The sequence below is a fragment of the Molossus molossus genome, unplaced genomic scaffold (genome assembly GCF_014108415.1).
Source record: "Molossus molossus isolate mMolMol1 unplaced genomic scaffold, mMolMol1.p scaffold_m16_p_4, whole genome shotgun sequence".
Lineage (NCBI taxonomy): Eukaryota > Metazoa > Chordata > Mammalia > Chiroptera > Molossidae > Molossus > Molossus molossus.
In genome coordinates this window covers 100,304,567-100,319,033 of record NW_023425377.1, presented here as the reverse complement: position 1 = coordinate 100,319,033, position 14,467 = coordinate 100,304,567, and the positions used below count along the sequence as shown (strand labels likewise).

Sequence of the window (14,467 nt, the reverse complement as noted above, 5' to 3'; positions counted from 1 at the left end):
GTGTTAGCCTTTCCACCAGCGTCATTGAGACCACTTAAAGCAGAGACACTTGAGGGCCCAAATTTGACTCAGAAATATCCTAAATGGGAAAGGCGGTGGCCCTGGCGCCCTGAGGGTGGCAAGGCGAACACGAGGTTGCCGCCTTGGTGGAGAGCCACGCTCCATGCCTTACAGGGCAGAACCTACAGAGCACCCTTTCAAAGTGGAGCGTGAGAATCTGCATCACTAACAACTGCCAGGTGATGCTGGGGGCGGTCAGTGCTGCCCAGCGCCCTGTGGGGCTCTCCTCTGCGGGGTCACCAGGGGAAATATTGCACACGTGGTCATGTGGCATAAGCGCACATTATTTTATAAATCTGGGCAGGGGAGCACAAATGCTCATCTGCACGTTATCTCTTTCCGATGGCAAAATCTATTGTGAACAGTTATTGAGTGTCAGCATCCCAAATATTAAACTAAGGCCCTTTCGTGCAGCTTTGTTAAAATAAGACTCCTGACCTTGCCTTCTCTATCCAGTCCTCGTTGTGAAGCCTTGTAAAACTTGTTCACATTTTGTCTATAAACCTGCAAAATGTAAGGATATGGATGAACATTAACTACGTTGATTTCTGGGGTTGACTGTGCCGACGATTGTATGCAGTAATGTGATCATACGGAAGAGGGCGCTGTGGTATCACATTTCCGTGTGTGCTGTTCAGTGAATTCCTGAATAGTCCCAGTAAGGATTTATGAAGGAAAGAAGGAAAGTTGGATGATCCCTTCACACTTCATTTCTTTTCAAAATACTCCTGAGATTAGGAAGTGACAACTTAAGAATTTCTACTGTCTGGAACTAGGAGTCTTACTTGATTGGGTCCATCCTTGTCAGCCCCACTGATACTTCTGTATTTGAGGCTCATTGCTTTGGAAGAATGTGTTTCAGCGACTGCATCAAAATGCTCAGATTTAAGAAGAACCAATTTTTAAGTTTTTTTGTTTTTGTTTTTCCCTAAAGCCAGTTTTACAATTGAGAGTCTATTTGATATGCAGATTTTATTACTGAAGGTCTTCTCATCCACTTGGGGCATTTAGAAAATCAGAACATGTAGAACTGCTTTTGTGTACCATCCTGCACTGCTTATTTGGTCATATTGAACATTAAGGCAATTCAAAAAAATAGTTATAAAATACAAAGTGCTATAACCAAATGATAACCTATTCTATAATTATACAGGTTATCAGGCTAACATTATAATAAATCAATAACAAAACAAAGTTTTAAAAATCTGGCTTTCACAGATATGTGAAGTTTTGATAAAAGCCAAGACACACATGTACTAAAATCTTCTCAATTCAATATCTGTTCATTAAAAGTAGATTCTAGATTGAAGCATGTGGTTTTCCCCTAGCCTCATTACTCAGATCTCTCCATTATTTACTTAGACTACTATGTTAAAGTTTGATTATTAAACTAAGGCCCTTTGTTAAAGCAAAAGAAAGTACAAGATGAAGTATGAATTGTTCACTGCCTCTAACAAACCCTTATAAAGAAAACTATGGGATGGTTGGCCATTGAGGGGAGAGAAACAAATAGTATTTGTAAATAAAACATTTATTTCTATAAAATGTTTAAGAAGCTTTCTGGGGCATCATGAGTGGACTTGAACTATGGTGCTCTCTTGGTAGATAAATGATAAGATCTTAATGGTCTGACTGGAAGGGGAATTAGGAAGTATCTCTGAGTCATTGGTCAGGAATTACATTTGATAGCAAGGAACGGAGTCCCGAGAAACATGATCTAACCAGACAGGGCTTGATTTTCCCCGCCTGTAAGTGGCATCTGGAGGTGCCCTTGCTCATGGGGCTGAGGTCTCTCCAGTTCTCAAGACTTTTCCTCACAGTTGCAAGACGATTGTTGGGACTCTTACTGTTAATAATGAATTCCAGGTAGCAAAGAAGAGAAAATGAAGGAAAGGTAGAAGGGATAATACCTGGGTCAGGATGGCAAAAACTCGATATCCCAAGAGACAGTCACTCATATCTCATTGTTGGAAAACAGCCAATGTCCACCTCTGCCAAGTATGGGTGGAAAGCAACTTTTCTCTGGGCACAGTGCCAACCCTCGTAGAATTACTAGTCTGTTGATAACAGAAGAAAAGAATGGCATCCTCTTCCCACAGTGCTCTGTCACAGCCTCTGCCACAATTTGCATCTTATGATGAGGCAAGAGGGCCCAGAGAGATGAAAGGACTTCACCTCGGTCTCAGAGCCAGGACTTTATGGATCATAATGCATGCCTGCTTGTTTTCAATTGAGTTGTACCTGGGATTTATGTGTGGGTTGGGGTGGGGATCTAAAGAAGTTCTAATGACTTTGCTTTAACAAGAGCATTGTGAGCAAAGAATACAAAGAATCACAGATTCTTGAACGTGTAGCAGCACATTAAGACACCTCTAATAAGAGTACAGTGATTTGATTTTCCTATAGGAATAAAGCAAAGAAAAATAAACAGTTCCTAGTACAGAAATGAAGAGATACTCTAGTTGTCAACACACTGCAATCTCATTTGAGAGCGATTTCTTCAAAGTTAATAACGGACATGCCCTGGCTGGTGCAGCTCAGTTCGTGGGGTGTGGTCCTGTTTACAGCAAGGTTGCTGGTTTGATTCCCAGTCAGAGCACATGCCCTGGGTAGGGGCTCCATCCCCAGTAGGGGGCATGCAGGAAGCAACCAATGAATGTTTTCTCCCTCTCTCTCCCCCTTCCTCTTTATCACTAAAAAATATATATTTTTTTAAAAAGTGAATAATGGACACCTTCCTTCATCTAAACTTTAATGTATTACTCTAACACTGGCCTTCCTCCTCCCCCAGACAGAGGCGGCTGCCCTCAACTCTGAGCTGGGGGCACCTGAGGGACAGGGGTCCATAGTGGCAGCAGCAATTGAGACCGCTCGAAAGAAATTGCCGAGTTTCTCTCGTGCCCAGAGAATAGAATTAGTGTTTCCTAGAAGAACACGCGTGAGCCCATGTTGACTTCCTCTCACAGACATCGTCCAGCCACTCCAATATTTTGCCAGATTTATACATTCAAACATGCAACACCACATCGGGTTACCTATTCTTCCAAGAAGATATCACTTATTACTACTGCAACCTAGTACCACAAAGAGGTGAGATGCAGAAACTTGAAAGGACATGTTTTCTAAAAATTGTACCATACTACAACTAACCTATTCACGTTAGGGGCCAGAAAACGGTGGGCTAGCGGAACAGAAATGACTTGATATAACTCATTTGGAGAAGAGGAAAATACCGTTTTCATTTTATTATTCACTCAAGTTACCTATAATTCTCCAGGTTATGATGTCTTCCTACACATGGGGACTTATTTGAATATTCGTGTCCTCTGGCATGGCAAATAGTTAATGTTTTTTCTCCAATCCTGATCTATGTATGGGGTATAAAGGGGGGGGGGGGGCGAAACCTCCTAGTTAGAAACTCAGTTTCCTGTGATTTGCTTGTGATTGCAGTGGGAGAAACTACAGATGAGCACGAGCGAAAGGAGGAAAATATTCTGCTCGGTCACCTTCCACGTCATCGCCATCACCTGCGTAGTTTGGTCCCTGTATGTATTGATCGACCGGACAGCGGAGGAAATCAGGCAAGGCAATGATAACGGTGAGAGCGAGTCCCTTTCCTTTTCTTTCTCTTGGATTCTAGGACAATGCCCAGAGCTGGGAAGGAAAACCATTTCCCCGTTAGATCTTCATATATGATGCACTAGCAAAAAACGGGAAATTGAGTCTTCTTCAAGTATGCTGTGGCTTAAAGCATTAGATACATGGGGTCGGGAACTGAGATTAACGAGGTCCATGTAAAACCTTAGTTGGGGGAATACGTGTACGTCCCCCACCACTCCACACATTGCAGGGACTGAATAAGGTCATGTTCTTCTGACGTTCAAGGGCAAAGAGTTGTAAAAATGAAAGGTTTTAACATTTTATTTAATTCACCTTAGTCATGGCTTCTTTTAGAACATGAATAAGATGAGATACTCTAGTAGAAAATGTTATAGCTTGTTAACTAATACTATATAATGCGATAGAGTGGACTGGTACTATGGTTTGAAATTTTAAACATACTAGGTTTGATTGTCAAGTCTGCAAAGAAGGATGTTTAAAAACCATTGAGGCATATTCTAACATTCACAATGGACAGGTTGTTTAAGAGATTATCTTCACTTCTGAAGGTACCCAGTTCTGTTTCTCATTAGGCTCTAGCAGCTTTAGCATATATTCTCAATCACAGCTGGTAGAATACTGAGAAATAGTCCCCTCACCCCCTCTTCCTCACCGGGGAGGGGAGAACACACAATTAACCCCTGGTGGATTTGGAAGGAGAAATTGTTCAGATAACACTGTATGTTTGCAGTGTTATGAAAATGTTTACTCACCTCCTTCAAAAAAAGGAGAAAATGAAATTTTTAAAAAGGTGAGAGGAAGTGAGGAGAAAAAAGGGAAATAATTTTACAAGGGAAAGCTTTGTAATATATATTTCTTTGGTTCCATAAAAGCAAAAGGGAAAGATGTTGCATTCTCACACCTGCCCTCATGGTGGCAGCAGTGCGCACCGGCATGTGCTCTCCTGGCGTTCCAGAAGGGACAGAACAAGAAAAAGGGACGGTGAGGACTACTTGCCACATGCATTGGGAGATGGTTTATGTAATTTAAGTGTGGAGGGGATGCATTATGCTTAAAATATACCCCAAAGTCTTGAATGGCACTGTGTCCGCCTCCATGACTTAGTTGTGGCCAATTATGCTGAACATTCTCAGCTCTCTAGTGAAACATTTCCTCCACCACCACAGGCTCAAATGCTCGCACACACGCACATCGCGCCCCACCCCGCTCAGCCTTTGCAACACACCTTGAACTTCACTCCCTCTGGGAAACCTAGTTCAGCTTCCCTAACTAGAATCATTGTTACTAGCACAATGGTTCTCAACATGTGGTCCCCGGACCAAGAGCATCAGCATCTCCTGGGCACTTGTTAGTGAAATGCAGATTTTGGCCTCTCCCCACCCCAGACCGATGAATCAGAAGTTCGGAGGGCGGAGCCCAGCAAGTTGTGTTTAAGAAGCCAAGTGATTCTGATCCCGTCACAGGTGGAGAACCGGGTGTTCCCATAGCTCCCTGCGCTTCCCTCCTCCCCTGACCCTTCCTCTACCTTGATTGCATTAAGTTTAATTACCTGGGAAGTTTCTATGCCACTACGAAGCCTGAGTTTTATCTCCAGAGGTTTAGATTTTATTTTTCCTTATGTGAGTCATCCATGCTGAGAAACTCTGTCCCAGCAGGACACATTATTGTAATGGCTCATTTAACTGTCTGTCTCCTCTCACCAACAGCCTCTGAGCTCAGAGCAGGTGGAACTGTGTCTGTCTTGCTGCCCAGCACGTTCCTGGTGCCAAGGGCTGTGCGTGGGTCCTGGTGGCTCAGTCAGTGTCATACAAGCAAAGCATGAATGCTTCATACCCAAGCTTTCCCATCGTTAATCTTTCTTTTACATATTTTCTCCAAAAATGTCTTTTCCTTTCTCAGTTCTGGGTGGGTGGAGGATTTCAGAAGACAGGCTCCCAGTGGACTGTCACTCAGATCCCTTAGTTAGTTTTCTCAATGGAAAAGCTTGAGTGATAATCAAAGGTCAACTTCTGTGAAAATTAGATAACTTTTATCTTTGGTGTTCAGAGCTTTTAATTAAGAAGCAAGATCTTTATCAAGAAGCAGTGCCCGCAGCTATTTCTACAGAGCCACTTGCCAGCGACAACTCCTAATGATTTCAAGTGGAAGCCACAATGTTTTTTGTAAATGGTATCTTGTGTACTTATGTTTAAATTGTATTTAAAACCTGACTTCCCAAAGTACAGATAGTGTGGCTATCTGTACAAGTTGTCATTTTTCTAATCTTCCTTTGGCATTGGGATTGTGAGTGCTGACCCCGAATTTACTTGTCAAGTTTTTGCATCATTTCAAAGTCAACATATTTTCAACCCATCATGAAAACCTTCCAAAATATTTGAGGAGGAACAAATTTTCCTTCTTCATTCAGAATTCAATATAAAACAGCAAAATCTTTTGAACTGTAATAACAATCCTAAAGGAAAACAACAACAACAACAAAAAAAAAAACCTTCATGTTTTTAAATGGTTGTTCTTTCAGATTAAATTTCCATGATGCTCCAGATAAATCTCTCACCTCACTCTCTCTCCATCACCTGTAATGGCTAAAAAAAAACAAACAAACATGGTACTTGAAACTTTAGCATCCTGAATTACCCACGTTGCCAACTCACATTTGGGAGAATAACTGCTCTTTGTGCTTATCTTTACATATTCTAGAACAATGTTCCAGTATACTATTTGTGTGTTGAAAACAAAGCAAAAGCACAGACCAAGAAATAAACAAGTTTTATACTATCTATCACTGTAGGTACAGATTTTAATGTTGCCCCAGAATTATTTAAATGTATACACCATAACCAATTAATTTTTTTTCCCCACTGCCTGACTCACTGTGAGCCTCCAGGCAACCCCAGGGCAGGGGCCATGATTCATTATGCAGAGAGCAGCTTTAGAAGAGGCTCCAACATTTCTGCTGCCTGTGCCTGAGTCCAGCAGATAAGAACTATGGCTCCTAACGTCTGTGTTAAAAATCTCTTCCCTGTAATCCATATAATATTTTCCTTTTCAGCATTGTTGTTTAAATGATTCCTTTCTAAGTTAATTACATGTGCTATTATTGTTAACAATCCAGATGTGATAAACACTGATTTGGGCTAGTTGTCAGAAGCCAGGGTTCTCGCTCCGCCTTGATCACTGGCTAGTTATTGTAAACAAAATGATTAATCATCCTGAAGCTCAATGTCCTCATTTGTAAAACTCAGTTGGACTGAATACCCTCCAGAGGTTCTTTTTCTGATTCATTTTTCCAAGACACCATGAACCTGACCTTCCCCCAGATGAATTGAAACACTGTGTTTAAACAATACTGCACATACATCATACCTGTGTATTCACAGTAAATATTACCATTAAGATAAGTTAAGAAAAAGGTTATAAATATGTGGAACTGTTTCTTTTTCCTTTAAAAAAATATATATACCAACTGGAAAGAAGCAACCAGGATAAAAGCAAAGGACAAAAACACCTTCCAGTCCTACCACTCATACATACCATTATATAAACACATTTTATAACTCTGTGTAACCTAAGCACCCAGCAAAAAAGATCCCAACTTAACAATGAGTTACTGTTCCTCAATATACATTGTTCCTACTGCTGTGGAATGAGGCAGGTTCTCTTCTACTATTTGGGGATATAGAAAAGGTTTTCAGACACACCAGGTGCCTCCAGTCACCTGCTACATAAGATACAAAGAAAACTTGGAGAACTGGAATCTAAACACTGGAAGAGACCATAGAGATCACTGTTTTAAAGATGAGGAAACAGGTAATTTGCCTCATCTACAGCTATATTACAAACACACACACACACACACACACACACACACACCGGGAGCTTGTGGTTTCCCCAGTGGGACCTAGAGAAACAGTGAAGACGTACAGGTGACTCAGCACTGGTGCCTTCAGTGGAGGGGAATGGGACCCTGTTCTACAGCATAAAATGTGTTTTCAGAGAAACAATATTGTGGAAAGTAAGTGAATCTGAGAGGGGCCAGTGGGTACACCCTTGTGGGCTGAGTGGCATAACTGTTTCCTAACGAACGCGATAAAGAATTGCCACGTAAGCATTTCAGGACCTTTCAGTTCACTTTTGGTGAGATGTCTGAGCTTTTCCCATGAGGAGAATTAGAACTGCAAGGGATGCCCAGGGGCACAGGGTGAGGAGGTGCAGTGCCCACAAAATGCTAGGGGCTTGGCTGGCAGCTAAGTAGACTTTCTCCTCCCAAGGATTCCTGGTTTTCATTGCCTAGCATGCAGGGAGGACAGTCCAAGGTTGAAGCCCAGCGAAGTTAAAGAGGTCTTAGTATAGGCACCTGTGAAAGCTTTGCTCTTTTTGTTGTTGTTGTTGTTGTTGTTAATCTTGGGAGGCAGGGGGAGAGAGAAAGAAACATGAATGTGAGAGAGATACATTGATTGGTTGCCTCCTGCACGTGCCGACCAGGGCTGGGGATTGAACAAAAGCTTTGCTCTTCATCTACAACCCATTAAGCCACAGATGTGTAATCACTCAGCAACAAGAACAACACTTTACATTCTCACAGCACTTTCTATGTGTCAAGAACTATTAATTCATTTAATTCACACTGAAAACCCCATAAGGTAAATACTAATATTACCTCCATTTCTAAGGGGTGTATCAGCTATCTTTTGCTGTAGAATAAGCACATAAATAATTTTTTTCATTGATAACATGTTTAGATGATATTATTTTGGCCATATTTGGGGGGAGGGGTTGGAGAAAGTGATGGTTCTCAGTAACAAAATATAAAACTTGACTAAATTTTGACTGAAATAACAGCAGTCCTAAATCATATGCATGTCTGTCTTCAGAAATTCCCTTTCTCTGGTGAGGTGTAGTAGCTTCTTTCTTTCTCGCTTTTGTTAGAGGGATTGAGGGTGGAGAGGCAGGTTTGCATGTACATCTCGTACATCCACTTGTTACTTTACCTTGTTAAAAGGACTTTAAATTCTGATTCTTTCACCCAGTATGCCCACTCTCTGTCTTTAAAGATTTAACTGCAAGGAATAAATATCAAACTTGTATCAAAAACCTAATGTAGTATCTGATAACCATAGTAGACACTTGATAGCAGGTGGAGAAATGTGAAATCATTACCGTGGCAGGTAAGAGAATTTCTTCATATCGAATTTTAACAACATCTTTAGAACATTTGAAAGCAGGTTATTATTCTTATCCACAAAATTTTACATTCATATAGTAATCTATTCCTTACCCACGAAATTTAGCAGGCAGGCATGGTCTTCTGAAGGAGTCATAGATAAAAAAAATTACCAAACGCATTCATAACATCGTGGTGATAACATTCTCTCTTCTGTTGTTTGTTTCAAAGGTGTCCTTGAATGGCCATTTTGGACAAAACTGGTTGTGGTGGCCATCGGCTTCACAGGAGGTCTTGTCTTCATGTATGTACAGTGTAAAGCCTACGTCCAGTTGTGGCGCAGGTTGAAGGCCTACAACCGTGTGATCTTCGTGCAGAATTGCCCAGACACTGCCAAAAAACAGGAGAAGAGCTTCTCGTGTAACATCAGCCCGGACATCAAGGATGCGGTGGTGATGCCAGTGTTACAGACGGGTACAAATGCTCTGCCGCCTGCGGAAGGCAGCCCTCCGGAGGTTATACCCGTGTGACGGGACCGGGTGGGAGTGTGTTCACTGAAGGATATCTTTCCAGTCCTCAGCCACTACAAATGACAGACATGATCCTGAATTATTCACTTCCTTTATCTCCTCCCCTTTTTCCTACTGACTCATCCTCCCTTACTTCGCTCAGAGAGGAGAGGAGGGAAAGACCAAATGACCAGGATCCCCCCAAGCAGAGTCTGAAGCGTGATAGGGGAATGTGCAAAGTTTGCTGAAGAGTCATTTCTGAAACGATTCAAAGCCACAGGAGCCAGGAATACTTTGAGGCAACGCTCATCATCAGACTAAATGGACACACGAGTCTTCACAGGGGAGAGTTGAAGAATACAGACTTGAATCGAGACGTGTATTTCTTCTCAGGCCTCATAATGTCAATTATCTCACCTGGAAATACAAACGCAGCTGGATTTACGTTGAAAGTGTCCGAGTTTCCCCGAGGCCCATCAGAAGCCCACTCGGAAGAAGCACCTTTGATACTCACACTTTGACAGATAACAGAATTTGATGGCTGTAGTGCAGTCCAGTTGTTTTCAAAAACAGGTGCATGTTTTTAAAATAGATGCAGTATGCATTTGAAGGCATTAATACTTGGAATCATATTTAAATCATGAACAAAATTTTTCATAGATTTTTTGGGGGTTTATTTGGCTCTTGTTAAATACCCACAGAAGGTGAAACCAACTACTAGGTTCCATATTTTATCTGGACCCTCCAAAATAGTGTTGTCTATCAGAAGTATAATGTGAGCTACAATGCAGGCCACATATGTAAATTTAAAATTTACTAGTAGCCCCCTTGGAAAATTTTAAATAGGTAAATAGGTAAAATTAATTTTGATAATGTATTTTATTTAACACTATATATTCAAGTTATTTCAACACATCATCAATATTAAAAATGATTGACCCTAGCCGGGTAGTGCAGTAAGTTAGAGCATTGTCCCAATACAACAAGGTTGCAGGTTCAGTTCCTAGTCAGGGCACATTGGTTACAAGAGTTAACCAATGAATGCAAAAATAAGTGGAACAACAAATTGATGTTTCTCTATCTCTCTCTCTAAAATTGATTTTAAAAAGTTATTGAGATAGTTTACTTTTTTTTTTTAATGAACCAAGTCTTCAAAATGCAGTATGTATTTTATCCTTACAGCATATCTCAATTTGAATTCACCTCATTGGCTAGCACAGCCCTAACACTGGAGACAGAGTTTCTGATTTTTTCAACAGTTGAATCGCCTGGTTGAAAAGTTAAATGAAGTCACTAAAGGGTGAAAAAACAAAAGTTTTAGAAGAAAATCAATCTGCCAGTGGCAATATTCTGAAAGTCACTTGTTTGCTATAATGAAGCACTTACAACAGGGAAAATAAATATTAAATATTTTGTTCTTAAGTCAAATGTGTAAGGCTTTTTTTTAAAAAAAAGAAATCCATATGCGGTGTCAACTTGGCAGATGAATAGTTAAGCATTTGCTCTGTTTTTAAAAGCTGACAGTATTTTCTGAAGCAAAAATATCCAACAGATTCTGTGATAACTAATACATAGAGTTGCTTAGGTTTGCCAGTTCCGTTGATTATTGTGTTCTTTGCATATTCGTGTAAAACTGAAGTGTGAATGACATTGCAGAGAGCTAGATTAATGGTTGTAGATAGAGAGGCTTGTTGAAGAAAGCTGTTTTAAGTTTTCCAAAGGTGGTTTATTTCTGTTAGCTGTCATATTTATTATTGTGAAAAGACAACCTTGACGGCCATAGGAACCAAAGCATGAGTGTTGCATTGCACAGATCTGGGGCTCACATTGATGCACTTTGTAACCGTCCTTGTGCTTGCTCTTCACGGATCACCACAGGAAAAAGGGGAAAGAAAAACCTTTTTAACGAGAAAGATGCTAGGAATATTAGTAGCGACTGGCACTGAGTCCAATAGTTCCGACTCCTAAAATTAAAGGGAAACAATGTCCGCGGTGTGTGTGTATGTGTGTGTACTCATGGATCTACATGAGAAAAATGTCTTCAGGCAGGCAGGAAACAAAAGGTTTAAAAGTCTTCTTTCTTGAAACATCATAGGGATGTAGAACAAAGGCACAGGGAAAACAAAGTTGAGATAACTAAATTGGACCAACATTTCTGTACAAATAAAGACATAAGCAGTGTAATAAAACAGATGAATCTTAAACAGACTAAACTCAATGGCCCCTCACCCAAGGGATTAACCTTGATTCAATTTAACTGTTAATTTTGCTAAACTTTTCAGGAATCCATTTTCCCTGTGGTTTAGCAATGGCAACATAATATTTACAAATATTCCTTGTGGAGAAAGTTATCTAGTCACCAGCAAACAAAGAAATGATTTCTCTCTTGTTTGCACTGGAAGGAAAAGAATTAGTACCACCAAAAATACTGTTTAAATGCTGTGTAAACCTCAACAAGACGGGTGCCTAGCTCATTTCCAGTGGCAGATGATTGGCTAAAATTAGGCCCCGTGTGTAAGGAGGACCCTCACCACTAAGAAAATATTTCTAGAATGAAAAGTAAAGATGAGCATTATTGTCTGAATGATAAAAGATGCCAGGGTATTATTTTAAAACCATACATAAATTCTCAAAATGAACTTGTATAGGCTTTGACCTTTTTTGAAAGGAGAAAAATAATATAGCTCCCTAACAGTTTAAAAGTCAACATTTTATTCTGCTATTCTTCTGATCTTTTTAAACCCTGAACTCCTGAATTTAAATCCTTTTTTAAAAAAAATTTCTGCAATGGATGTTTATGGTTCAATTTAAATAACTACATTCACTTAAAACCTAATGTTGATTATTTCCTTCTTATATTGTGTGGCAGTGGTACATTTTCCCTTTCAAATGGAAGAACTTGGCTTTATGACAAGGGTTTTGTGGACTGGCACACCCTTCAGAAAGAAAAACTGCTCTCCACAGTAACAATGTTTTTGGAAACATGTTTCCCTGCTCACATGAGAAAAAATGGGATTGGAACAAAGGCCTGCAGTTGCAGAATGAGCTTAGAATTCTGTTAAAAACTTGGGCTTTTTATAATCATGAATCTGTGGTATTATCAATGCCGTATATCACAAACATGTATGCTGTTAATTTTTTTTTAAAGAACTGTCACTTTTATTGTATAGGAAGGATTGAGATTCAAGTATCTTTTTAAAACTGAAGTCCAAATGGCCATGAAGCTTAAGAACAAACACAAACAGAATAAAAAAAAAAATGATCCCATCAACCTGAGAGATTGCCATGGAGATTTGAAAGAAGATAGGTCTATATTCTGAAGGCGGCTTCCAAAATGCCCCAGAATTAAATCTCACTCTGAGCTGCTGCTCCATGTGATTGCAGTCCCAGAGAGACAGCCTCATAGTTACATTTATCTTGTTTTGCAAAAGGTCCTTGGGTGTCCCTAGAACAGCTACTCTTTGGTTGGAAATTTAGCTCAGGAGAGCAACGACATCATCATCGTCATGGGGGGTGAGGTGAGGAAGATTATTCCCTCTACCTGATATTGTTTGCCTTTCCCTGCTTTGCCAATGAATATTTTGGAACAAAGTGAAGTTCTTTAAACTCACTATTATCATTATTGTAGTTGTTATATAATTAAAATGACTGTGTAGGACTTGCAGTTTAAGAAAGATGAAAACCTTTTTTTTTCCTTAAGTCAGCCCAAAGGTGCTATTTTACATATCAATACAATTGAAAGGATGTCCTATTATTTTGGGCTGCAGTTTCCTCCGCATCTGAAGAAAGCCCACTTGGAGATTAGATATCACATTAAAACAAACCAGAAAAAATTATTTTAACTGTGTGCAATTTTTGAGATTGAGCATTTGTACTTTTTGTTTTACTTAATTCTCTTGCATTAACAATTTACTGTTTTGTGAATAATGTGTACTGAGACAAATTAAGGAAAAGAGTAATTATCTGTGAAAGAAAGACTTTGTATATTAAACAAGTGACTCATATCTTTGTTGTGGTTTCTATAGTTTTTGATTAACTTACCAGGATTTCTGCTGATTTGTATCTACCACATTCAAACGAGCTTCTTATTCAGATTTTACAATGGTCTGTTTTTTGTGAACATATTTATAATTATTTTAAGGCCAACATAGACTGACTAACCCATGACATCGTAGAAACGAATAAACATATGCATTAACAAGAGAAAACCAATAGAAATAATCTATACAAAATTCCAGACTGTTTTAAAAAACTTTAAGAATACCAATGTAATATGGAGAAAGGATTTTCTCATGAATAGGGCTTGGATATACAGAAGAATATAACAGCTTTTTTCTACTCAGAGATAATAAAAGAATAGATTCAGATAATTTCATAGATAAATACTAAGAGAAAAACTTTGGAAGCTATTTCTAATCCGAGGGGTTTGGTGATCAGTGAGGAAAATGTTCCTCTCCAAAGCCCCAACTTCTAGGCCAGAACTCAGGGTGAACAGACAACCTGGCCCAGGGCGCCTACAGAACTTTGAATCGAACTACACCTTGTATGAGCTCATTCTCTGGCTAAATTAGATATCTGAATTTATAGTCTTCCCCCATCTCCCAAATTACAACAAACACTCCTACATCACCAATCATTGTTACCGAGTGTTCAGCTAATGATCCTAAAACAGAGAGCCGTGATAGAGATAACACACGCAAGGAGGGTGTGGGCAGACATGCTTTAACTCGGGGAATGACCACGCAGGCAGAGAAAACAGCAAGTGCCCGAGTCCGCAATGGGAAATGTCAAGCATGATTCAGCCAGTACAGAAAGCCCAGCCTTGTTAGGCCAGACAGTTCATTACTTAGAGACAGCGAAAGAAAGACAAAGCTCGGTGCCAGCTATTCAAGTCTGGCCCCAAGGAAAGACACAAAAAGAAAAAAGACCCGGATGACAGGTAACGGAACGTGAGGGCTGGGATACCCTGTTACTGGGATGCTGACTCCATGTGCAGCTGAGCAATGTTGCGGCCTGCAGTGACATGCTGAAGAGATGGCAGGTGCAAACTCCTACTTCATCGGAACCCAGGAGGTAGTTACAAACTGAGCCCCGGGTCCTCCCTGGAAGACAGGGA

General features: G+C 40.1%; 1 protein-coding gene across 1 annotated transcript in view; it reads left to right on the top strand.

Moving 5' to 3' along the window:
* MARCHF1 (membrane associated ring-CH-type finger 1) overlaps positions 1 to 10,359 on the top strand; it is a 150,380-nt gene extending 140,021 nt beyond the window's left edge. Inside the window, exons 3-4 of the mRNA XM_036240327.1 lie at positions 3,511 to 3,658; positions 9,074 to 10,359. Of these exons, the coding sequence (XP_036096220.1) occupies positions 3,511 to 3,658; positions 9,074 to 9,372 (447 nt within the window). The 3' untranslated portion in view covers positions 9,373 to 10,359. The remainder of the gene's footprint in view (positions 1 to 3,510; positions 3,659 to 9,073) is intronic.
* Positions 10,360 to 14,467: the final 4,108 nt, after the last annotated feature.